The sequence below is a fragment of the Quercus suber genome, unplaced genomic scaffold, assembly GCF_002906115.3.
Source record: "Quercus suber isolate HL8 unplaced genomic scaffold, Cork oak 2.0 scaffold_120, whole genome shotgun sequence".
In the NCBI taxonomy this organism is placed as follows: Eukaryota; Viridiplantae; Streptophyta; class Magnoliopsida; order Fagales; family Fagaceae; genus Quercus; species Quercus suber.
The window spans coordinates 1,228,559-1,254,117 of record NW_027069585.1 but is presented as its reverse complement, the minus strand read 5'-3'; the positions used below and the strand labels follow the sequence as shown (position 1 = coordinate 1,254,117).

Below are 25,559 nucleotides of genomic sequence, written 5' to 3'. Positions count from 1 at the left end.
TTTTTTACTAAACTTCAAAAAGAAAAACATAGAATGGAAAAGAAGCAGTGCTAACCAATAATTGTTGATAGAGTTGTTGAGCGAGAACGGCAGCATATTGCTCTTCGTTATATATGCTGCTTGTATTATAGTACTGGGGCAAGAAGTAATTATTTAGGTAGTCATTACTACCAATTGCAACGGAGTATATACATTTGTTTAGATAAGCTGTGGCCGATGATTCATTATTTCCAAGTAGCTTGATGATGTTTGAGACTGTAATTTGGTGATTTTGCAACTGCCTATCCATGCATATCCGATCACCCTGCAATATGAATACATGATGTACCAAATTATTTTAACTTGATGGTGCCTTTTCATTCTTCAGTTTGAAATTTCAGAGGAATCAAATTAATTGTAGTTGATTTTTTTTTTTTTTAAATAATTCGATAGTTAAAACAATGGAGGTAGAAGGATTTAAACACTTGACATTTCCAATGGAAACATTAAAATGTATCAGTTAAGTTACAAAACTCTTTATTATAGTTATAGGGGTTTTTTAAAAAAATAACTACAAAACCCAAACAATATTATTAGTTAGACAACGTTTCAAACATATTGCATTTCTAACAATTCGACTTCAGAGGAGTCGATTTTACTGTTCATATCGCCTATTTTTTTTAGAGAAATCGAGTTTTTTGTAGTTATTTGAAAACGACTTCACTGAAGTCGATTTCACTGTTTACAAATTCAAAAAACCGGACCTTCAAATCTTCAAAGAATCGGACCTTCAAATCGTCGCGCCTCGCCGTCGACATCACAACCTTCAAATCCAAAACGGACTGGATTCGTCGCGCCTCGCCGTCGGTGTTGCTGGGTTCGTCGCGCCTGGGTTCGTCGGCGCCTGGGTTCGTCGTCGCGCCTGGGTTCGTCGGCAGTTCATTTGCTTCTTCTGTGTTGACAACTGAAGCTGCTGCCTGGGTTTGTTGGGCGGTTTGAATACAAAGAAAACGACTCCAGTGGAGTCGTTTTGTTTGTATTGAAAACGACTCCAGTGGAGTCGTTTTCTTTGTATTGAAACCAACTCCACTGAAGTCGATTTTTATGTATAAAAAACGAGTATTATGTATAAAAAACGAGTATAAAGGACTCGATTTCTCTATCTACGTGGCCCAAAAAATAGGCGATATGAACAGTGAAATCAACTCTTCTAAAGTCGAATTGTTAGAAATACAATATGTTTGAAACGTTGCCTAACTAATAATATTGTTTGGGTTTTGTAATTATTTTTTTAAAAAACCCTAGTTATAGTATCGTGGTGTTTAGTTTAGTGAAAGTTCGAAAAGGGCAATACTGGATGAGTTAACTGTTAGGTTTTTAAAGTTTAGAACAATTGACAAATCATTATAGATCATAGAATTTATAAGTTATATTAAACAATGCTCAAGGTGTTGCAAGTTAAAATACAAGAATAAGGAAGAAGCAAGTTCAGGAATTTGAAATATGACAGCTTTGACCAATCAAGACTAAGCTTTGATCAATATCAAACTGCGAATCTACAAAATTTAATTAAAGCCCATCAGCCCATTGGCCTACTAGATGATTAGGGTTTCAAATCTACTTCACTAAGTATATAAAGAAAACCATAAGGCATGTTTTGAAGGAACTTTGGAGGTGCTTTTTTGAGATCTAAAAGGTTCTATGTCTTCTCATTTCAAAGTCACTACTGAAAATCACTCTACATACAATCTAAACCTATAGATTTGAAGTTGCTACATACCAGTCATTAAAAGTACTGGATCTAAACCTTCAAAGGTGGTCTTGTAGTCATAGATTGCAAGTCTATGTCGGAGTCATAAAAGTATCTATGCCTTCTCTTTTCAAAATCACTATAGGAAATCATTCTACATTCAATTTGAACTAATAGATCTGAAGTTACTGCATACCAGTCATCAAAGGCACTAGATATAAACCTTCAAGGATGGTCTTGGAGTCATAGATTGGAAGTCTATGTTGGAAATCTAAAGCGTGAATTGGAGTTTCATGTTGGAGTAGATCCACATCAAAGAAATCTGAGCATTTCAGAGCGAGGTTTGATAATCATAGTTAAGTTCTCTACAAATCAAATATTCTTAACTGTAAACTTCTATTTGATAGTGAATTGTTCTTCTTGAGATTGGTCCCCCCATGTTTTTTTACCTTGAAACTAGTTTATTTTATTAGTCTTCCTGGGTCATCATATCTTGTGTTATTTAGATTTTCCGTTGCATGATATGATTGACTTATGTTTAGCCTAATATCTACATAATTGACTTAGTATAAATTTGGTTATAAAATTAGCTTAAACAATATGTTTTTAGGGGCCTAAAAACTAACATTAACCTTCCTCTATCATACAATTAATATCAAATTCATAGGTTGCAATGTAAGGCTCTCAATGTGGACTCCTCAATTTTTAGCATGCATAATTGGCACAGGTGGATAATCTTAACATTTTGCTTATTGAATGTGGATGATACTGACATAATCACATAGATACTAATAATGGGTCCGTTTGGATTGAACTTATTGTTGCTGAAACTGAAAACTGAAAACTGAAAACACTGTAGCAAAATAATTTTTAAATGTGTAAATAAAAAAAAAAAAAAAAAAAAAAAAAAGGGAGAAAACGCGGACGCAGCACTTAAACGTGCTATCCAAACGCCCTCAATGTTTAACATCTAATTACCTGTTCTTGTCCAGATTCTTCGCGAATACCGGCTGCACCAGATGCATAATTGACCCCTTTGAGTATTTCTTCACCTCTAGCAGTAGCAAAAGGTGGGATGTAACTTGCAAAACCCAGAAGTTCAGCTGCAAGGAGAAAGTGATGAAAAGCATGTTAAGAAGTAAAGTTTGCAAGGTTGTAAAAGGAGATAAACATGGGTCTGCCCAGCCGCATTAGGAGACATCTATGAGTAGTCACCTATAATGAGCGGAGAAAAAGCAGAGTCCCTCAGTGTTTATTATATACACTATTCACAATTAATCAGATCAATAATTATGAAATTTGTTACAAAAAGTCTAGGGATGCAAACTTTGTCATACACTTTAACATAACTTACACGTGTCAAGTTGTGATTCGATTATTTTTTACTAAGTACTAGTGACAGTAGCACATATAAATGATATAACCCAATCACAAATTAACAAACATGCAAATAGTGACAAAATGTATCTTTTTTTAAAAAAAAAATTTGTTGCCAAAAAAATTGACTTTAATAATTTTCAACATTAATTGTTCATTAAATATTACAAATTAAATGCTGACCAATAATGTCGACAAGATTGCGACCATTGGTGAATCTTCCAGTGGGTCCCCCAGGAAAATCAATTCCATACGGTTGATAATTGGCTTTGGCCATTGTCACAAGATCATTGTTGTTCCCATTATCAGAAATCGAGTCCCCGAAAATGAAGAAACAAGGTACCTGTGGTTGTGACGTTTCAGTAACACGATATTTTTGCAAGTTCGATAACAGCAAAAAACCAAGTAGCATCAACAATGTCTTCATTTCACATGTCATTGAAAACCAAAACGAATGAAGGAGTTAGATTAAGATAATGAGATGAAATCATGAAATGAAATAGTAGTAGTCCATAAAATTACAATAGGGGAACTATACATATAAACCCTTTTTTTTTTGTTTTTAGAGAGAGAGTTTTGAGTCTCTAAAAGGGAGTTTCACACACATATACACTTAAATTAAGTTAAACTAGAATTTTTATAATGTCTGCTTCTGATGACAAATCAGACCAAGATAACAATCAGGTTTTGATGTAAGCGAGGATTGAATTTCAAATCTCTTATTCAATTATCAGAGACTTTATTGGACCCCATATATAATAAAAAAAATTATTAACCTTTTTAACTATTTTACTTTATTACTAATAAATAAAAAGAAAAAATTACCCTTAACTTTTACATCAACGTAGTGGTAAGTACAACTAGATCTCAATGCATTTGTACGTTGGTAGATCTTGAAGTGGGCCCCTAAATTTTTGGGTTCAATTTTGATCTAATTGTGTACGACAAAATGGGCCCCGAAACTTCAATCCCTAATGGCTTGTTTGGGAGTTTTTAGAGGGAGGAGAGTAGAGGGGAGTAGAGGGGAGGGGAGTAGTGGGGAGGAGAGTAGAGGAAAATGAGTCCCCTCCACCTTGTTTGGATGTTTTTAAAATTAGTAAGGGGGAAGGGAGTAATTAGCCCTTCTCCTTGTGTAATTTTGTTAATATAATAAGGGTAAATTAGGTAATTTACTTGGTAAATAGTTTATGTACTCTACTCTCCTTCCAAATCTCTCCAATTTGGGGGAATTAAAAAGGGGGGGCTAGAGGGAGTTGAAACCCCTCCAAACCCCTCCAAACCCCTCCCTCTCCTTCCTTAAAAAACTTCCAAACAAGGTAATTAGATTACTCTCCCCCCCTCTACTCTACTCCCCCTCATTTTTTAAACATCCAAACAAGCCATAAGTTTTGTTGGTAGCACAACTTGTGAGTATGAGTAGCTTAAGAGAGAAAAATATTGATTTGGGTTGGTAAAGAGAGAACACGAGGTGGTTGTCTTGAATTGAAGACTTTTATTTTTTATTTTTTGTTATTGCTAATTGCTAATTGAATACTGTTTTTCGTTCTTTTTGTTTTGTTTTGAAAAAAAAAAAAAAAAAAAAATTTTTTTTTTTTTTTTTTTTCAAGCGGTTTTCAAAACCGCCACTATGGGAGAGCTACAACAGTGCTTTTAGAAATTACTCCTACAGGTTGACCTATTACAGTAGTTTACATGTTCTATGCATCACATGTGCCATATCAAATCTCCACTTCACTTGCCAAGTTAGAACAATGATGTTATCTTGTCATGAGTCACACATATCTTCATCATGCACCACATGTTTCATGCCATCATCCTCATTTCTCAACACACTCATGGCTCCTCATGCGTGACTAGTGATGCTTCTAAGGGCTTTTTGAGGGGGACCAGCTCATCTCCCTACTCGAGTTGGATCGATGAGCAATGATGAGGTGCAGCATGTGGAGGCACCTTGCATCCACATGGTGGGTAGAGATGGTTTTCATGATGGGTAGCAACAGGTGGTACTGATCGTACGTGGTGGTGCATGGCATTAGTGGCTTAGTTGTTGGTTCTTTGTGTGTGGGCTTGGTGGTTGTAGTGCAAGGCAAGGCTAGGCTGTTGTGATGATTGAATGCTGTGTGCAAGCATTGGGCTAGTGTGGGCTGGCTGAATGCATGGATAAGTGTTAGTGGGCTAATGGCAGTTACTTTGTGTACTGCATATAGGCATACTGTGTGGACTGTAGTGCTGATGGGAGACCTTGAGCATGGTCCAAACCTCTCTAAAACATGTGGCAACTAGTTATGTGGGCTGCTGGAGATGAGCAGAGGCCCCATGGTTTGTTGAGACATGGGCTGTTCATGTGCAGCATGTGCAGTGGCAGTTACTAAGCAGTTCCTGACTTTCCTGATGATTAGACTTGTTGTGTAGGGGTTGGAAACGTGGAGGGCAAGCCAAGACATCATCAGTTGAAGGTGTCCTAAGTTAGACCACAAATGACAAATTGTCTAAGCCTAGGCAGTAACTGCCATAGCAGTTAATTTTGTGTATTTAACCCTAAGGCTGTTGGGGGCGTCAACAACAGAGTGTATTTGGCCTTGGGAAATTCTGTGTAATTCTCTAGGCTTGTAAAAGGGTTTCCTTTGTACTTGAGATTAAGTAATAAGGTTGGGTTGGGTTCCCTGTAAATATTGTGTGTGCTGTGTGTTTAAACGTCCCTAGATAATCCGTTCTAAATGTTATTGCAATGTGTGTGTAGTGTTGGCTAAGACTAAGTCAGGGACTTAGGGCCATCACAGGCAGGAAAATTTGAGTGAAAAATTGACCTTGTGACACCTTGTTAGCAATGATGTCCGCATTTGTGCCATGTTAGAAGCTTTTGCCACGTCAACGCCTCATCACCTCTATCATAAGCACCATATATATATATTAGCATCCTTTGCAATGTTAGTACCTCATTAACAGCCTCTACTACAATAGCAACACTTGCTCTTGAACTGACTTGACCTAATCAAAACCTTAAATTGGGTCACTTGCTGAACCACTTAAACTAACCAGACCAAACCTTTAAACTAGGTCGTTGACCGTGCCATAGACTAAACTTTGATCAAAGTTGGCTTTTTCAAATTAGGCCTATCTTGATTCGTTTTTCATTTAGATTTAGATTTTGGGGTTCGATTTTCCCACATGAGACCCAAGTCACTCAAATTGGCCCATTTCTCATTATTATTTTGGTTCAATATACGCATAATTCATCAACTCACTCACGTATTCATTCCACAATGTGCTCTGATCATCATCAATTCAATTCTGTTTTTCATGATCACAATCAAGCCTATACCGTGAGTCTAAGAGGGAATGTTAAATATATGAGTTTATTTATGTGTGTGTATCGACCTGATAGGACCAATATATTCTAAACACCATGTAGGGTTAATCCTATCTCCTATATTCATATATATATATATATATATATCCTTCTTATGATTCATTGTAAAACAATTCATCATAATAAAAATGTAGTTGCTAAGCGCTTCCTCTGTAAATGTAGGCCATTAGGCTAAACTATGTAACCCTAGTGCTCATCTCTTTCTCTCTTACTTCCATTCTTCTTTACATCTACATCAATTTTACTATCTTTATTTTACAAGATTTCAACAAATACAATTCTATCTTATATACCTAGTCAAGGACTAATGATAGTAAGTATTATATAATTTCTTGTTTGATTGGCCAACTCTATCCTAAAATGCTCATGTGACATTTAAGTATGCGCATGTAGTTTTTTTTTTTTTTTTTTTTGAGAAAGAAATACGTGTTGTAATATTATTCAATAATTAGAAAAATCAAACAAAATAAAAGACAAAATATTCGGTGGAACAAACTCCAACTAGATTATTAATGGAAAATAAAGTCTTGCTTTCTAGGTTAAAACATGTGCAACTGCATTTCTTTTTTGGACTACATGAGAGAAAGAAATACTCTGAAAAGAGTTTACATAGGATATAATGTCTTTAATGAGATGCACTCCCTAGGAATTTTCCATGCCCTTGCTTCGTATAGACTGTATTGCAGAATCAAAGTCACCTTCATAAACTAAATTTGAAAAGCCTGATTTTGCAGTGAAGCTCACAGCTCTCCTAACAGCCAAAAGCTCCAGAATTTCCCCTGTTGGGGGCTTCACAATATTTTCGAAAATGGCAGCTAGAACCTTCTCTTCACTGTTTCAAATTACTACACTGTAAAGTTGTAATTTACAACTATGTGTTTTGTTGGCTTTGATTCCGTGCCAAATTTGATTGTAATTTTATTCAATCTTTTGTACCTTGTATTTATTGTGAGATTTAATTGTAAGGGGTGTGTGTTATAGAGAGAGAGTGTGTGAAGACTCAAGCAATTGAAGACAGAAGATTTCTCGCAGGTATCTCATTACTAAGCATCCTGCGAAGTGATGCATGTGCCCTGCACATGACTGGAATGTGAAGAGTTAGTACAGATGGAGACAACTGTGTTTTGCGATTAGCTCGCAAGTAAAACCTTCCCACGAGACACTCACAAAACATTCTGTTTTGCCAGGTTGTGCTATCTGATACACAATTTTTGTACCCATATTACTCACAAATGTTGAGGAGTGCTTCTGAGAGAAAACCCTAGCCATAAATCTTGAGAGTTAGTGATTGTTATACCCACATTTCTCTACACAATTGCTTGTGGATTTTCCTCAACTCCTACCTCTCCATTTCCATACCATTGAGAGGTTGATAGCCCAAACACTTATCACACCCTTTCAGAATGTCAAGTAAGGTTTTGGTGCTACTGAGAAGCTTTGGAAGAAGCTAAGGATGGCAGATGCAACATGGAGCTTGTTGCGGGATCCGAAGAGCTAGATAAAACACGGTTCTGAGAAACCTTGTTGGAGTAGGAGCTTGGAGGGCTTAGGTACATCGGTAGATTAGGCTTAGAGGGTCTCTTGCTAACCCATGTATCCCAACTAATTGTCTAGTGGATCGATTATCGCTTGGAGGGTGGCGGAGAGGGTTTTCGTTGAGTTCTTTGGTTTCCTCTTCGATAACACATCGACGTGTTATCTTGTGTTTGCATCTCTCTTCCTTACTCTTTTTCATTCCATTTTACTACTGTGTTGTTAAGTTTATGGATTAAAGTAGCTTGTTTGTTTATCCGCTCGTATTTACACTATTCCGCACTTAGTATTAAGTTAGTGTAAAATCAATCGAGCTGTAACTTTAATTTGGGGGGGTCTAAATAGCTTTTGTGTTTTCAACTCATTTTCTAGCTTTCATACACCAATTCCAGCCTTATCAGATTCCCTGAACATAGCACCATCATAGTTCATCTTCGTTAATCTCACAGCAGGAGGATGCCATTTCCTAGGAACAACCCATCAACTGTTTGAAGGAGTACATACCAGATTTTTAAAATCACAGATGTAATCTCGTGCCAAACTTGCAATATTTTTTAGCGGCAAAGAATTATGTTGGAGGTGAGATTTATTTCGCTGAAACCAAACTGACCACGCAGTTGCTGCAAACAGAGGAAGAAAAGTAGGTTTTCTTGGATTTTTTTGTAATAAATCCGAAAAGGAGCCTGAGTCCAGCCAGCTAAACTCAGAATCCCATACAACTTTCAGACATTCACATCCCCACAAAGCATGCAATACATCTTCTGAATCTTTAGAGTAGGGATGGCAGATCGATTCTTGGAGAATTTTACGCTTCATCTAGTTTTCTTTTGCTGGCAGCGAGTTTGTGCAGGTCTTCCAAAGAAAATGCTTTTCTAGAAAGTCTTCTGAGAGTCCAAAACTTGAGGTCTATTTGAATCAAGATCATGGAGTTCACAAAGTCACTTATATCATGACTTCACTGAGTAGTTTCCCAATTTTTATTTTGGCCAAACAAGAGTGTCGAGTTAGGGGGTAGAGCACAAATGCAACAACTTGATAAGTTGAGCTTTGGGTGGGTAGAAACATAACTCAATTAAGCTAATGTTCCACCAATGAGTGATAGCACTAATCAAAGAATCCACCGTTGTATCAAATGATAGATGTAGTGGAGGAGAAATAATTCTGCCTCCCTTAGATCTCGGCAGCCAAGCATCCTAATAATTTCTGACAAATTTACCATCCCCTATCCTCCAAGATGATCCTTTATCAATTAAGTCTCTAGACCAAAGAATACTCTTCCATGCAAAAGAGCTGAAAGAGGGATTTGCTTCAAAGATAGAACAATTTGGGAAATACTTTGCCTTGAAAACTCTATAGAATAAAGACTGTATCATGGATCAACTGCCAAACTTGCTTAGCTAGCATGGCATTATAGAATTTGTAAAGATCGGTAAAACCTAACCCACCCTCCATCTTTGGATGACATAAATCCTTCCATTTTGCCCAATGAATTTTTCTTATGTCTCCCTTTTGTCCCCACCAAAATTTATAGATGAGCATCTCAAATCTTGGCAAAGGCCAACTGGCAACCTGAAGCAACTCATAGCAAAGGTAGGGATGACTTGATCCACCACCTTCAATAAGACTTCTTTACCCTCTTAAGATAGTAATTTCTCCTTCCACCCTTGAAACTTACCCCAAACTCTTTCTTTTATGAAATTTAGGCTTACCTTTTTGTTTCTTCCAAACACCGCAGGTAAACCCAAGTATCTTTCATACTTTTTGATTTTTGGCACACCTAGCAGATTTTTTACTAATTCTTTTGCAATATTAGAGGTATTGTTACTGAAGAAAAAAAAAAGAGTAGTCTTGTCTGAATTTATTTTTTGTCTTGATGCCCGCTCATATATTCCCAAAATTTCCTAGATTTTTCCCACATCCTCCACTCTTGCCCAGTAAAAAAGGAGACTATCATTAGCAAAAAATAGGTGAGAAATTTTTGGACCATTTCAACAAAGAGAAAAGTCTTCAATATGTTTACCATCCATTGCATGTTCAATCAACCCATTTAAACCTTTTGAACATAAAAGAAAGAGGTAAGGAGAGAAAGGATCCCCTTGACGAATACCTCGAGTTGGAACAATATGGCCTTTTGGTTCGCCATTAACTAAAATAGAATAGGTAACTAATTTTATACACTCCAAAATCTAGCCCACCCAAGTAGGATGAAAACCCATTTTCTCCATGATCCGTTGAAGGAAAACCCATTCCAAATGGTCATATGCTTTACTCATGTCTAGTTTTAAAGCCTTATGCCTAACTTTCCCTCTATTTTTCAATTTCATATGGTGCAAAGTTTCAAAAGCCACCAAAATGTTATCGGAAATAGCTTTATCCGATTGGAAACCACTTTGAGATTTGGAAATAATCTGAGGTAAGACTTTTTTCAACCTATTTGCCAACACTTTTGAAACAAGTTTATATAAAATATTGTAAAGGGCAATGGGTCAGAATTCAATAACAAATTCAAGACTTTTCACTTTAGGAATAAGAGTGATAAAATTATGATCCAAATCTGCCAAAATAGTACTAGAATTTAGGCAAAATAGTATTGCTTTGACTACATCATCCCCTACCCAATAATGTTGGAAAAAAATTGGTGGCATTCCATCCAGACCCGAGGCTTTTCAAAGGGGCCATTTGCTTCAAAGCTATCTCCACTTCATCCTTGGAGAATTCTCTAGTTAAAAAACTGTTCATGTCAACCGTCACAACCTTCTTAGTAAAATAAACCACCTCCTCTATTTCACATGGGCTGGAAGAAGTAAACAATGGTTTATAGTAATCCACAATCATGATCGAAACATTTTCATCCCCAGAGACCAATCTGCCATGTGAATCCCGAAGTTCTAATATGTTGTTTCTCTAGTAACGTTGTGAAGCCCGGTTATGAAAATAACTAGAATTTTTATCACCTAAAACCATCCAGTGTACATGACTTCGCTTCTGCCACATTTTTTTCCTCCAACCTAAGCAAATCAACAACCTCAGATTTTAGCTGAAGGAAAAATTCCACACTCCCTCCTTTCACTGCTGCTTTCTCTGCTTCCTTCAAAGATTTTTTCTTCTCAGTTAACGTGCTAGCGACATTGCAAAAAAACTGTTTACTCCACCATTTCAATTGAGTTTGACATGCTTCCAAGTTTTGCATTACCTGTTGGGGATATTATACAAAATAATAATAGAAGAACAAGGTTAACACAAAAAACAAACAGAAAATAGATAACTTGGAGGCACAATATTGTTTTCCTTAGACAATATTTGCCCCCCACACTATTGTTGCTAAAGAGCTATTGCAAATTTATCCCTAGAATACAACCAAAATGTTGGGTTCTACAGATAACAATTCTGGAGAATGATCACAGGATTTCTTGTGTTTCTCTCTAATTTACTATTTTGTGGAGTTTGTTATTTTTCAAGTGAATATAAGCCTCTATTTATACTCATAGGGTTATATTTCGTCAAAAGGTACGTATGGAGAGTTAAAATGTTTCATAAAACCATTCACAAGGCTTGAAACCTTTTCAATCTTTCCGAATAGTCACTAGAAAAATTTTGCAGAAAATTTTGCTTTCGAGTTTCGATCAATCGAGAGGTTCTTTCAATCGATACAATGCTCTTTTCGATCAATCGAACATGAATCGAATAGCGATCGAACCAGGCAAAAGCTCCAGGATTTTTTCTTTACTATTTCGATCGATCAAGCCAAAGTTTTGATTGATCGAAAATGCTTAATTCAGAATTTTCACTTAGAAAATTTCAGAACCTGAATTTCACTTTATGAAACAATATTCTCTAAACTCAAACAACATTATTACAACCTATCCTTGTATATACCTATATATACAACATTACCCTTCTTATCAGTGGATCCAAGGAAACAACTTCCCAAGCATTTGCTACAATATCGTGGCATTTGTCATTCTCAAGCCACATTTGTTCAAAGCGCCATGGATGTTGGGGCTTTACACCAATCCCGTCAGGTTTGGAAAATTGTATAGCCTAGGAGAAGTTAGGAACCCTAAGCGTGCGTTTAGATACAGCTTATTTTGCTCAAAACTTAAAACAATAAAAAAAAAAATTTTTTTTCCTGTTTATTACTGTTTAGCACTGTTTATTGGCCTAAAATCACTGTTCATAGCCAATGAACAGTGCATAATGTGCTGGACTTATAAAAAAAAAAAAAAAAGCCCAAAACGCGAATGCAGCCGCACTACCCAAACAGACCTTAAGTATGCACATGTAGCTGATGTTTATTTACTATTAGTTTTACTAAAGAATTCCTTATATATACGGGTTGAGGCCAACCTACATTGAGCAAAAAACACCAACACAAGATTATACAATTCACAGCTACATAATTCAACCAAAGTAGGGCGGGCAAACTACTTTCATTTTTAGGCCCAATCGCTTAAGAGAAATTAACTTGTTAAATATACTAATGATATAGATAATGTACCCCATAAATAAAATTAAAAAAAAAAAAAGATATCTATAATTTACATAAAAAAATATATATCTACAATGTACTTTGTAGTTGTTAATTTGTTACAACAAATATATATATACCAACTCCCAAGTACTTTAGATTATACTTTTATCAAATATTTGCAGTTTTTTAAGCAATATCATGGTACAATTGAAAATGCTTTTAACTTTTAATCTCTATAATCCACTTGTTATGAAGAAGAAAAAAGTAAATGTAAATAAAATTACCTAGAAAGTGCATTTAATAGCTAATGAATTAATGTTGATAATCCAAAAACAATTGAGAAAAGGCAGAAAAAAGAAGATGCTAGAACCCAATGGAGGAAAAGGTGTACTCCCATGCACCCCAAACCACCTTAATTTGTCAATCGGTTTATAGCCCCATTGACATCTTACTGTTTTCTCTAGCCCTATGTCACAGGTTCGACTAATCTTTCCCCTTCCCTCCTGTGGACACACTGAAAAGAGAAAGCTTGTTGAAGGTTTTTCTTTTTGGTTTATCACACATTGAGTTCTTAGCAACATGACTCTTTGTGTGCATGTATTTTTAGGGCGACGTTTATGTGTGAGTCCTTATTTTTATTTTAGGAGTTACTACCAATCATTGGTTTTGTATTAGGTGTGATTGGTCACCTATTTGTCTAATTCATTTTAAGTTACTAATTAACTAAACCAATTTTAAGGGTTTATTAACTAAGGTAAACCAAAAGTCCCGAATCAAAGATTTTCGACTCTGAAGTTTAGTTATGTGTAGGGAAGGTGTTAGGCACCCCACACTACCTATCCAAAGGATAGTATCCCATTTTAATTTAATTCTAATGTTACATTTTTTATGAAGAAATTAGATACTTGGCATTTTTTTTTTTGAAATTTTTTTATACAAGCAATATACATATATATTCTGTGGACGCCTGAAAATTTCCCCTACGGGGCCATTGGTGGGATGTGGGGAATTTCTTTTCTAAGTTGGTCACACATTGGGTCCTTGACATTGTGACTCTTGTGCGCTTGTAATTCTAAGGTGGCGTGTGTGTATGTGAGTCCCTTTTCTTATTTTTATTTTAGGAGTCGGCACCAACCATTGGTTTTGTGTTAGATGTGCTTGGTCACCTAGGGGTCTAATTCATTTTAGGTTGCCTAATTAACTAAACCAAAATTTGAGGGTTCATTAATTGAGGCAAATCAAAAAGTACCTCATTTTAATTTATTTCAAAGAGTGAAGAAATAGAATACTTGGCATTTTGATTTTTGAAAAAAGGTTTTGCAAACAATATATATATATATATATATGCATGTGAGTAATTATTCACTATATATAGCATGTGAATATTAACTCCAATGAATATTTACAAACAAGACATGTGAGGTATATACATAAGTAGCATGTGGGAGAGCATACAAAAATAATCTACAAGAGCATGTGAATAGAATACTTAATAGGTAGGCAGCATGTGAATGTTAACTATTATACACAAAAAAAGGGAGTTGGAAGAATAGCACCTTGTTGTCATCCACAATTTTCTTATTTTTTTATCATACAAAAAAGATGACAAGTAAAATAAGTTAGTGCCAAAGAAATGAGAGGGACAATGTAAGCTTGATTGGTGTTCAAGGATTCAAGAAAATGAACCATGGACACAAATCTTTAATGACACTACTCTAAGGAAAAGTTTGAAATCATAATGTATGAGCAAATTTTACAATGTTCACTTATTATTATTATTTCTTAAAAAAGGAAGATTGAAAACGACACATTTTTATTGAAATGTAGAATTTTATTGAGAAATTTTAAGAAAACATTTTTCAACACATTATATATATATATATATATATATAGATATAGAATTCCTTTTGAACAAGCAAAGTTGCAAAGGCAAAATATATATATATATATATATATATATATATATATATTTTTAAGAAAGTTTTTGAAAAGTGCCATGATTTAAAAAAAAAAAAAAAATTGAAGAGAAGAATGTTATTTAAGTTGAAAAGATTTCTAAAAAGAGTTCACGGGTTTTTATTTCTTTAAAAAAAAAAAAGGTTTCGGGCTTTAAGAAAAATCCCATGATTTTTACATGCAAAGACAAGTTTCAAAAGACTTTACTTGTTCAAAAGATTTTTTTTTTTTTTTAATGAAAGAAATTCCAGCTTGGCAAAAACATTTTTGACAACATTTTTTTATTTATTTTGAACACAATTTTTTGGATTTGGTTTGGAAAATCAAACATTCTTTTTAAAAGCATTTTTCAATGTTGTAAAAACATTTCCTTAAAAAAAAATGATTTTCAAATTTTTAAGAAAAAGAAGAAAACACATTTTTTGAAGAAAAACCCAATGAGGTAATTTTTTTAAAATGAATTTTTTAAAACACATTAGAAATTCCAACGTGGTAAAAATATTTTTTTTTTTAACACAATTTTTTGGATTTGGTTTGGAAAATCAAAAATTCTTTTTTAAAGCATTTTTCAACGTGGTAAAAAAATTTCCTAAAAAAGGACATGATTTTCAGATTTTTTAAGAAAAAGAAGAAAACACATTTTTTGAAGAAAACCCCAATGTGGTAATTTTTTTTTTTTGAAAATGATTTTTTTAAAACACATTATTTTTAGGATTTTTCAAGAAAATGAGAAAACATTATGTTATGAAAGCTTTTTTTTTTTTTTTTTTAAAAAAAGACATTTTTTGAAAAATGAAAGTTTTTTTTTTTTGAAAGAAAACTTTAAAAAGAAAGACTATTTTTTTTGAAAGATTTTTATTTTAAAAGAACGTTTTTCATAGAAAAAGGGAGGAACAAAGAAACTATATTTTGAAAAGAATTTCCTAGAAAAGTGTGTAAAGAAATTGTTTTACCTAAGCAATTTTAATTTATGGCAACATTATTGATGAGAAAAGTAAAAAAGCAAAAGTAAAGTGCAGAAAAATAAATCGCAAAAGTAAGTAAAGTGCTGAAATTTAAATGACAAAAAAGTAAAGAGTAGAAAAATAAATGACATAAATGTAAAGAGATGAAATTTAAATGATATAAAAGTAAAGAGCTGAAATTTAAAGTGCAAAAATTTAAATGACATTAAAATAAAGTGTAGAAAATATTGTAAATGTTTATTAGAGGGAAAATTATGAGGTACTCTCGGAGTACAATAAATGTGTACTTCCTCATCTCATATGAATGGTGGATCCTACCATGAATTTAATTAGTAGGACCCATCATTCATATGAGAGGAGGGAGTACACATTTATGGAACTCCGAGAGTATACAATAATTTCCCTTATTGGAGAAGGATTTTTTATATCTCTCTTAAATAGATTTTAATCACTTTCAAGCCTTATGGGTGCTTCATCATAAAGAAATGGGAGTTCTAAACCATCAACCATTCTTATGAGACATAATCATATTGTGTTTTATTTGAGGTTTAAAAACCATTCAAGAGGGAGGAGATAGAAAATCTTGTTGTTTATTTAGGTTCTAGATATGGAATATATATATATATATATATATATAAGTGCAATTAAAATAAAGGGGAGGGGGATAGAGCAAGAAATTAAAGGGATAACATAAAAATAAAGGGGAAGGAATTACTTGAAAATAAAATGGATGACATAAATGGAATGAGATTTCTTCCCCCTAAGGGTACTTCCCATATAAAGGTCTAGGAGATTGTCCAATACCCATCTAAGGAAACAATCACAATATCACAAACAAGCAATAACAATATAGACATAAAGATAAAGAGATATTTACACAACAATATAGCAAGTAAAATAAAGAGACAATGTAAAGAAGAGAACTTCATATATATATATATATATATAGATAGATAGATAGATAGTGTTTACACGAGAATAAAAAAAAGATGAGATGGGTGTAGTTATTAAGAAACTACTCCATTCCTACAAGCTTACCCACAAAATTACAAGCAAAAATGGAAGACTTTTTTTTTTTTTTGTGTGGTGGGTTTCCTCTAGAGAGAGAGAGTGAGAGAGAGAGAGAGAGAGAGAGAGAGAGAGAGAGAGAGAGAGAGAGAGAGAGAGAGAGAGAGAAAGAGAAGAAACTTTTTCAGAATTTCTAAAAGGTTTTCTCAGAATTTTTCCACCCTTTTTCCATTTTCCCCTATTCTTCTCTCTATTTTCCCATAAAAAGTTCCTATGTTTGGTTCTTCTTTTTTACAAAAAAAATAAAAAAATAAAAAAATGAGGGGGTATAGAAGGGGTGATAGAAATGGGAGGCTAGCTGAAGTGTAACATGTTACACTTCAGCTAGCCTTCCATTTTTGCCACCTCATCGGGCTATTTTGTCTTTTTCTCATTTTCTGGTCCAATTACACTTTAGCGAGCCTCCCATTTTTGCCACCTCATCAGGCTATTTTGTCTTTTTCTCATTTTCTGGTCCAATCTTCATGCAGCTTTGTGGAAGCCTTTCCAAGCTCCGTTTTCTTCAACATTTATATTCGTGGAAAGCTCTAAATGTCTAGTTTCCAATGGTCTTGACCTTGTCGAATTCGGAGCTGCAGTTTTTGAGATATTGCACCCAAAAGGAAGGTGGCACAGTGCTAAAAAATTCTGTGACGTTTTTCCTTAAAAATTTTGTATCTTCCAATCCGGAACAGACATTGTTGAGCCCTTTTTATGAAAAGTAGCCAAGAACTTGTTCTTTAATATGGTTCAACTGGATTGCTCTAGTTCTTGCCCAATAGCCCAAAAGCTACCTGTTTTTCTAGGGGGGAAAAAGTGAAAATTTTATTAGGGTTTTTTTTGGCATTTTGGTGATATTTTATCCGTTTTAACTCCGATTTTGGCCCGTAAACTATCGTTTCAAAGGGAAAAATATCCCCTATGAGATGGTCCAAAATTCAACTCAATCTGATGGTTGGATAAAAAAGTCAACTTTTTTACCATACCTAGTTAGGGTTTTGGCCTCAAATGCTATAAAAGGGGTTTTTAAATGTTGTAACCCTTTGATCCACTATCCAATCATGTTATATTTATTTTTACCCTTTTAGACTTTGAATTTTGTATTTTTGCACATTGTTTTATTTTATTTTATTTTTTGGCATTTGTTTTGATGCGTGAATTGGGCTGGACAAAATACGGTATCAACATATTCATGTGATTATTTATTTCTAACGTAGCATGTGAATATTTATTTCAAGGATTTATTTACAAATAAAGCATGTGAAGAATATACATACATAGCATGTGAAAATCATCTTACCACGTTGCAAGAAATAATACACACACACGCGTGTATATATATATATACATACATATAAGAACATGTGAATAATTATATACTAGATATTTAGCGTGTGTATATCTATTACATTTTTATCATGGACATATTTATATGCTATATATTTAGCATGAATATCTATAACGTAAAAAGAAAAGAGGGAGGATAATAAAGATAGCACCTTGTTGTTATCCACCACATTTATCTCATTTATCATGCAAAAAACACAATAGAAAGAAACATTAGTGCCAAAAAAGGGAGAGAATCATGTTAGCTTGATTGGTGTCTACTGTTTGAAAGAGAATTTTGGGGAAAGATTGATTTTTAAAAAGTTTCATAGGTTTTCCTTTTAAAGAAAAGGGGTTTGGATTTAGAAATTCCATGATTTTTATTTTGATAATAAAAGTTTTAAGCAAAAGGAGTTTGTTTTGAAAATATTTTTTTGTAAAAACACCAATTTCGAAAAAAGAACTTTGAGGAAAAGGATGATAGTTTCATGAGTTTTTCTTTTAAAGAAAAATGGTTTGGATTTAAAAATCCCATGATTTTGATAATAAAAGAAAGTTTGTATTGAATACACTTTTGTGAAAAGACCAATTTTGAACAAAAAGAACTTAAGAAAAGAATTGATTTAAAGAAAATGTTTCCAAGGGTTTTATTTTTAAGGCAAAACGTTTGGATCCAAAAATCCCATGATTTTTATGATTCTTGAAGAAAAAATAGTGTAGAAAAATTATTTCTTTTTTTATCAAAAACTTTGTTTATTCAAAAGGGTTTTTTTAAAGGATTTTTTACATAGTAAAAGAAAATCAATTTTGGAAAGAAAGAAAAATATTCTTTTTTTTTAATAGTAAAATCTTTGAAAGATTTTTAGGATTTTAAAGAAAAAGAAGACCTCTTGAAAACTTTTTTTTTTTTTATAGAAAAAACACTTTTAGAGATTTGTTATTCCAAGCTTTTTATTTTATGGAAACGTTACACATGAGAAAGAATAGGGGTTTGACCTACCTCCAGTACTTTTTTAATTGAAATCTCCTTTTGTTTTAATGAGAAATTGCCACATCACCCACTAATTAAATAAAAGGAGGAGATTAAAACTAACTACCATTTGACATTGTATATTTAAAACAAAAGGAAATTTCTAGTTAAAAAAATACTGGAAGTAAGTAAAACCCAAAGAATAGAGAGAAACAAGAATAAATAAAAGTGCTAGAAATTAAAAAGGAAAAAAAATAAAGTGCTTTAAAACTAAAGGAATTTAAAGACAAGACATTAAAATAAGAGAAATGATATGTCTACAACATTTTTACAACAAATCTTAAGTGGCAGGTTGTTATTGGTTATTATTGTTGGGGTAAAAAAGTAATCTTAGTGTTAGTTTCAAATTTGAACCAATAACAACTAACCACCTGTGATTTGTTGTAAAATTGTTGTAAACGTAGCATTTCTCTTAAAATAAAGAACTTGGAATGTAAAGGAATTTAAAGACAAGACATTAAAATAAAGTGCTTGGAATTTAAAGAAATGGAAAGACAAGGTAATAAATATAAAGAGCTTGGAATTAAAAGGAATGTAAAGACAAGACAATAAATATAATGAGTTTGGAATTTAAAGAAATGTAAAGACAAGAAAATAAATTAGAAATTTTTTCCTAAATAAGTTCTAATCTTGCCACATCAAGCCTTATGGATTCTTTACCAATAGAAGAAATGGGAGGCAAGCCATCACCATTTTCTAGGCAACATACCTATATTGTGCTTCGAAACAAGGTTTAGAACCCATTTAAGAAAAACCCACCTATGATAAAGCTTTATTTTCTAACTAGAATGGTCACGCACTCGGCCTAAGCCATTGCACACCATCTAGTTGGAAATGTATAGATTTATCATAGATGTTGTGGTTACTCTCTCAAGTGAGAAGGTAACCAAAAGAAAACGGGGTAAAAAAATGTTTCTTAGGTTTTGAGAGAGAGAGAGAGAGAGAGAGAGAGAGAGAGAGAGAGAGAGAGATGAAGCAATATAGAGTACAATAAGTAAATAGAAGGAATGAACAATATATATAGATGAGCAAGTAAATAAATGCAACAAGATTAATAAGCAAGTAAATAAAGCAACAAGATAAAAAGAAACAACAAAATAAATAGATGAACAAGATAAAGGAACAACAAGATAAATAGAAATATGAACACATAAATAAGAACAACAAGATTGTTTTTCCTAAATGCCTAGACTTGATGAGTCCTTCCCCCTAGGGGTACTTCTCACATAGTGTCTAGGAAAAGGTATAAAACTCATCTAGTAAAAGCCCACAAGCATATAAATATTCAACAAGTAAATGAAACAATAGAGCATTATATAACAAATAAATAAGAACAACAAGATAAATAAAGGAACAAGTAAATAAGAACAATAAGATAGTTTTTCCTAGATGCCTAGAGTTGATGAGTCCTTCCCCTTAGGGGTGCTTCTCAAATAGTGTCTAAGAAAATGTATGAAACCCATCTAGGAAAAACCCACAAGCATATAAATATAAAACAAGTAAATGAAACAACAAATATAATAAAGCATTATATAACTAAGACAGCATCTGAAGAGTAATAAATAAATAGGTCAAGCAATATAAAGATAGAACAAGGAATTAAAGTGCAAGGATGTAAAGAGACAAATAATGAAAGAGGCATTTTTATAAATAGAATGTTATGGTGTTACAAGGAAAAGGAAAAAAGGAAATGGGCATTTTGAGAGAGGTTTCCTAAGGAAAAACGAGAGAGAGAGAGAGAGAGAGAGAGAGAGAGAGAGAGAATTCTAGCCTAGAGAAATATTTGTAGGTTTTTGTGTGTATGTATGTGTGTGCTTTTACAAAAAAAAGGGAGGGGGGATATATTGTAGTAGGGGAGAGACCATGTCGGGGTGCTAACGTAGTACCTCCAATATAGCCACATGGTGTCATGCGTCTATGTGGGGTGTGTTGCACAACACCCCACATGCTGTTTCATGATTTCTCCTCAAGTTGTCCTATTTTGTCATTTTTTCGGTTTTGGTCCAATTTTCATGTTGCTGTTTAGGGGCCTTTCTAAGCTCCGATTCCTTCAAATTTGATATCCCTGAAAATTTCTGGATATGTAGTTTCCATAGGTCCTAACCTTGCTCGATTTGGAGTTATGGTCCCCAAGATATCGCATCTGGAAGAGAGGTGACGCAATGTAAGAAATTTTGCAACACTTTTCTTGAAAAATTCATTTCTCTCAACTCGTGCCAAATATCATCAAGCCCTTTTTATAAGAGGAATTTGAGACAACATACTTCAATCTTGTTTAAATGGATTGCCCTAATTTCTACTCAGTTGGTATAGTTTTTACCCAAAAATGGCCCAAAACAACCATTTTTGGCTTGAAAATAGTGAAACATTTACTTATGGTTTTGGTATTTTATTGATATCTCATCCGTTTTAACTCCTATTTTGACTCGTAAACTGTTGTTTCGAAGGGAAAAATATGGCCTACAAGATGGTCCAAAATTTATCTTGATCGAGTGGCTGGATCAAAAAGTCAATTTTTTGACCGTCCTCGATTAGGGTATTTGGTCTTAATTCTTGTCAAAAGTGACTAGATTGGTTGCAACTTTTTGCTCTGCTGTCTGATCATGTTGCATTTATTCATTCCCCCTTTATGGCTTTAAAAATAATGACTTTCACCCTTTTTTGAACTTTAAGCATTATTTTGTCGTGTTAATCAGGGCTAGATAAAATACGGTATCGACACCTCCCAAATAAAAAAAAAAACCCTCAATTTACTAATCTTATAAAAAAAACAAAATTCAGTGAGCAAGTCATTATTATAATAAATCAATGTAAAATTTATTTCATATTTTTTTTCTCAACTTATTGAGATGGTAGATGAGAAAAATAATGATAGTGATGGACCTATATTCTTATCAATCACAACTTACCATTTTAACAAGTTATGAGAAAATGCATGAAATGAATTAAGAAAAGATTCTTTGAACTTTTAACCTTTATAATCCACTTGCTATTAAGAAAAAGAAAGTAAGTATATGTAAATAAAATTGCCCATAAAGTGTCATCATAGGTAATGAAGCTGCTGGAACCCAATGGGGTAAAAGGCGTACTCCCCATGCACCACAAAACACCTCAATTTGTCAATTGATTTATTTCCCAATTGACACCTATCTCCATTCTCTAGCCCCGTGTCACAAGTTCGACTAATCTTCCACCTTCCTTCCAAAAAAGGCAAAAAAAAAAAAAATGTTGATTTATTAATCTTCTATAAAATGACAAAAATATCCTTTACATACTAGTTGTGGCCGACTACTGAGCAAGTCACTATTATAATAAATCTGTGTACAATATTTATTTTGCAAATTATTCCACAACTTATTGAGATGGTAAATAAGAAAAATGATAATAATGATGGACCTATATTCCTATTAACCACAACTAACCTTATTAATATGTTAGGAAAAAATGCATGAAGTACATTATCCCTCGTCTATTCACCTAAAATTCAGGGCATAAAATTGAGAAGAGAACAAACACGCCTATATAGTCTATACCATACCATAAAGAAACAAGGAAACCAAAATCAAGCTCATATGTTTGTGGTTTTGTGAACACAAAATGCTAATCATTTTGGTTAGTCAGATTATCACCTCTAATTCTCACACAATTTCACAATTGCAAACACACTCATCAATTGTGCCAACTACTAAACTACCCCCTTAAATACGCAAATAAACAAGTGGGTTCTAGTTAGTTCAAGTAGTAAATTAGTGTCATGGTATGACGATAATAAACAATCTCATAGTTCTGAAATATTCTGTATTTATAAATAAATTAATAAATAAAAACACAAAACACATGTGTCAGTCAACAAAGTAGGTTGAGTTGGTCTCCTACATACACCAACGAGGCATAGCATATTATGGTTGCTAAGGGCATTCTCTGTGAATGTAGTTCATTAGGCTGAACTCTTTCTCTATCACTTCCATTCTTCTTTACATGTACATCAATTTTACTCTTCTTATTTTAAAATATATCAACAAATACAATTCTATTTTATATACTTACTCAAGACAAAGCAATCATTCTGCACACATCTTAACTTAGTATGCTAGGAATTTAGTTAGTTTTGTAGTTTGGATAGAGAAAAATCCTATTAGATTTGAGTTGGCTTTGGCTCAAGATGTAATGTGTTTATCATCATCTTAATAAATTTACAATCTTCTTATCAAAAAGAAAAAAATGATAGTAAGTATTATATAATTTCTTGTTTGATTGGTCAGTTGTGTCCTAAAATGCACGTGTGACATTTAAATATGACATATAGTTGATTTTATTCTATTAGTTTTACTAAAACATTCCTTATAGAGGTTGAGGCCAACCTACGTTGAGTTAAGAATACCAATACTCAAGATTATACAATTATGAGCTACATAATTCCACCCAAAGTAGGGTGGGAAAACTACCTTAATTTTTAGGTCTAAGCGTTTAAGACAAATTAACTTGTTAAATATACTATGTTGATATCTATAAACTATAATGTGCCCCATCAAAAAAAGAAGATATCTATAATGTACATAAAAAAAAAATATATCTATAATGTCTTGTAGTTGTTAATTTTTCACCCAAAAAAACAACTCCCAGGTACTTTAAATTATACTTTTAGCTAATTTGTGTTGTTAATTTAAGTGATGACATTTGAAGATACTTTTAAGGCCAAAATGCAAAACTCACCCTTTAAGTTTCATAACTTTTCATTCTAGTCTTCTAAATTTGACTTTTGTCATTTTAGTCCTCAAAGTTTTATTTATTCTCAATTAAGTCCTCTGTTAGCAATCCATTTGTTGCTGCCGTATTCAATAGCAAAACTACGCTGTTTTTTATTTTTATTTTTTTTTCATTTATTTAATTTTTAATTTATTATTTATTTATTAACTTTAAGAAAATGTTAATTAAAAAAACCATAAATTAGATTAAGAAACTACGTCCTATTTGGAGAACAACATTGAATCCCCACCCACCTAATACTGTGAGATATTGAAAGGGAGAAAAAGGGGGAAAGAGAGACCGAGAGGGGAAAGAGGGAGAAGAGAGACCTAGAGAATTTGAGTTCGGCCTCTAGATTATCAAAATTCAAATTTGGGAGATCAGAGCAGTAAAGGTTCAAAGCAAAGGACTTGGAATTCGGCAACAATGTCGGGTATTGAGGATGAAAATTGAGGCCATGAAGGAGCTTTTGCTTCTTTTGTTTGCGCTCATTGTCGTTGTCATGGTCGTGACTAGAGGACCATTTTCTACCTTCACAAACCCATCGCCACTCTTGCATATAGATGCTTGTCCACACTTTCTTACACACCTACTGGATGCATTTCTCAAAGACCATTCACTTGGTGACTTGGGTTGGAACCAGTGGCGACTCTAGGAATTTTGTATAGGGTGTTCTTATTCCACTTTGAAAAATTTTTAGGTCATTTTGGTCTATTTCAGGTGTTTTGGGCTGTTTCAGTAAATACCAGCCGAAAATAAATCTAAACCATCAATATCATCATAAACATCATGTTTTGAGACTCAATTAATTTTTTTTTCTTTTTTTAAGTTTTTCATATCCAGATGCATATTTTTTCGTAGACATTTCTAATCAAACAATATATTTATAAAGACTAAAATAAATAAATAAACTTTAAAGTGTAGAGCAAATAAGAAAAAGAACCTGATTTATATTAAAAGTATTGTTGTAATTTCACCAAATAATACCAAGTTTTTAACAATCTCAATCTGCATAAATAAATATTTATTCATTATATTACTGATCCCTAATATATATATATATATATATATATATATATAATTGTAACCACTTAATTATTAAAAATATATATATATATATATATCTAGTGAATTAAGTGGGTTTAGCTAGATATCTTCTATATAAAAATTAAAATTAAAATAAATTAAAAATGAAAAGTGGGAGTAGATATAGATAGCTCTTGGAATCAAAATCAATTTTTCCAATTCAAATACTTCAAAATGGCCGAAAAGAAACAAATTATGAAAAATGTAAATATAAATTTGTATAGAAAGAGGTAAATGCTGACCAATGATATCGACAAGATTGCGACCATTGGTAAACCTTCCGGTGGGTCCCTCAGGGAAATCAATCCCATATGGTTGATAATTAGCTTTTGCCTTTGTCACAAGGTTGTTGTTGTTCCCATTATCAGACAAGGAGTCCCCAAAAATGAAGAAACAAGGCACTTGTTGCATTCCATCTACACAATGTTGCAAGTTCAATACCAAGAACAACACAACAAGCAGAAGCAACAATATTTTCTTCATTTGACCTGCCATTGAACACCAAGACGAGTAAAGGACTTTGATTGAGATAATGAGATGAAATGAAAGAATTACAATAGAACTATGTATAAACCCACCACAGCTTCTAGTCAAGAAGGTAATAATGGAAGTAAATGCTTCTCACTAATGAATTTGTTAGGATGGACACTGGTTTTTTTAGATGGATGGTAGGGAGAGAGAGATCATGATTCAAAGTTCAAACCACAAGCATATATAGAACATTTGAAAAGAAGCAATTGTTACTCAAGTATTTTATTTGTTCTTATCGCCATCTACCTTTAACGTGATAATCACTTTATAAATATAAGTGTTTGTGGAGTGTGGGAGGTAACGGTCGAGGTTCAATTCTCCAGGAAGGAGTTTCACACACATATACACATAGATTAAGCTACAGTAGAATTCTATCTTATATCAATATATAT

General features: G+C 33.2%; 1 protein-coding gene across 1 annotated transcript in view; it reads right to left on the bottom strand.

Moving 5' to 3' along the window:
• The window catches only part of LOC111997027 (GDSL esterase/lipase At4g18970), a 32,562-nt gene extending 7,431 nt beyond the window's left edge, over positions 1-25,131 (bottom strand). The window contains exons 1-3 of the mRNA XM_065775832.1: positions 24,879-25,131; positions 2,708-2,832; positions 56-304 (exon numbers count right to left, since the gene is read on the bottom strand). Of these exons, the coding sequence (XP_065631904.1) occupies positions 56-304; positions 2,708-2,832; positions 24,879-25,131 (627 nt within the window). The remainder of the gene's footprint in view (positions 1-55; positions 305-2,707; positions 2,833-24,878) is intronic.
• Positions 25,132-25,559: the final 428 nt, after the last annotated feature.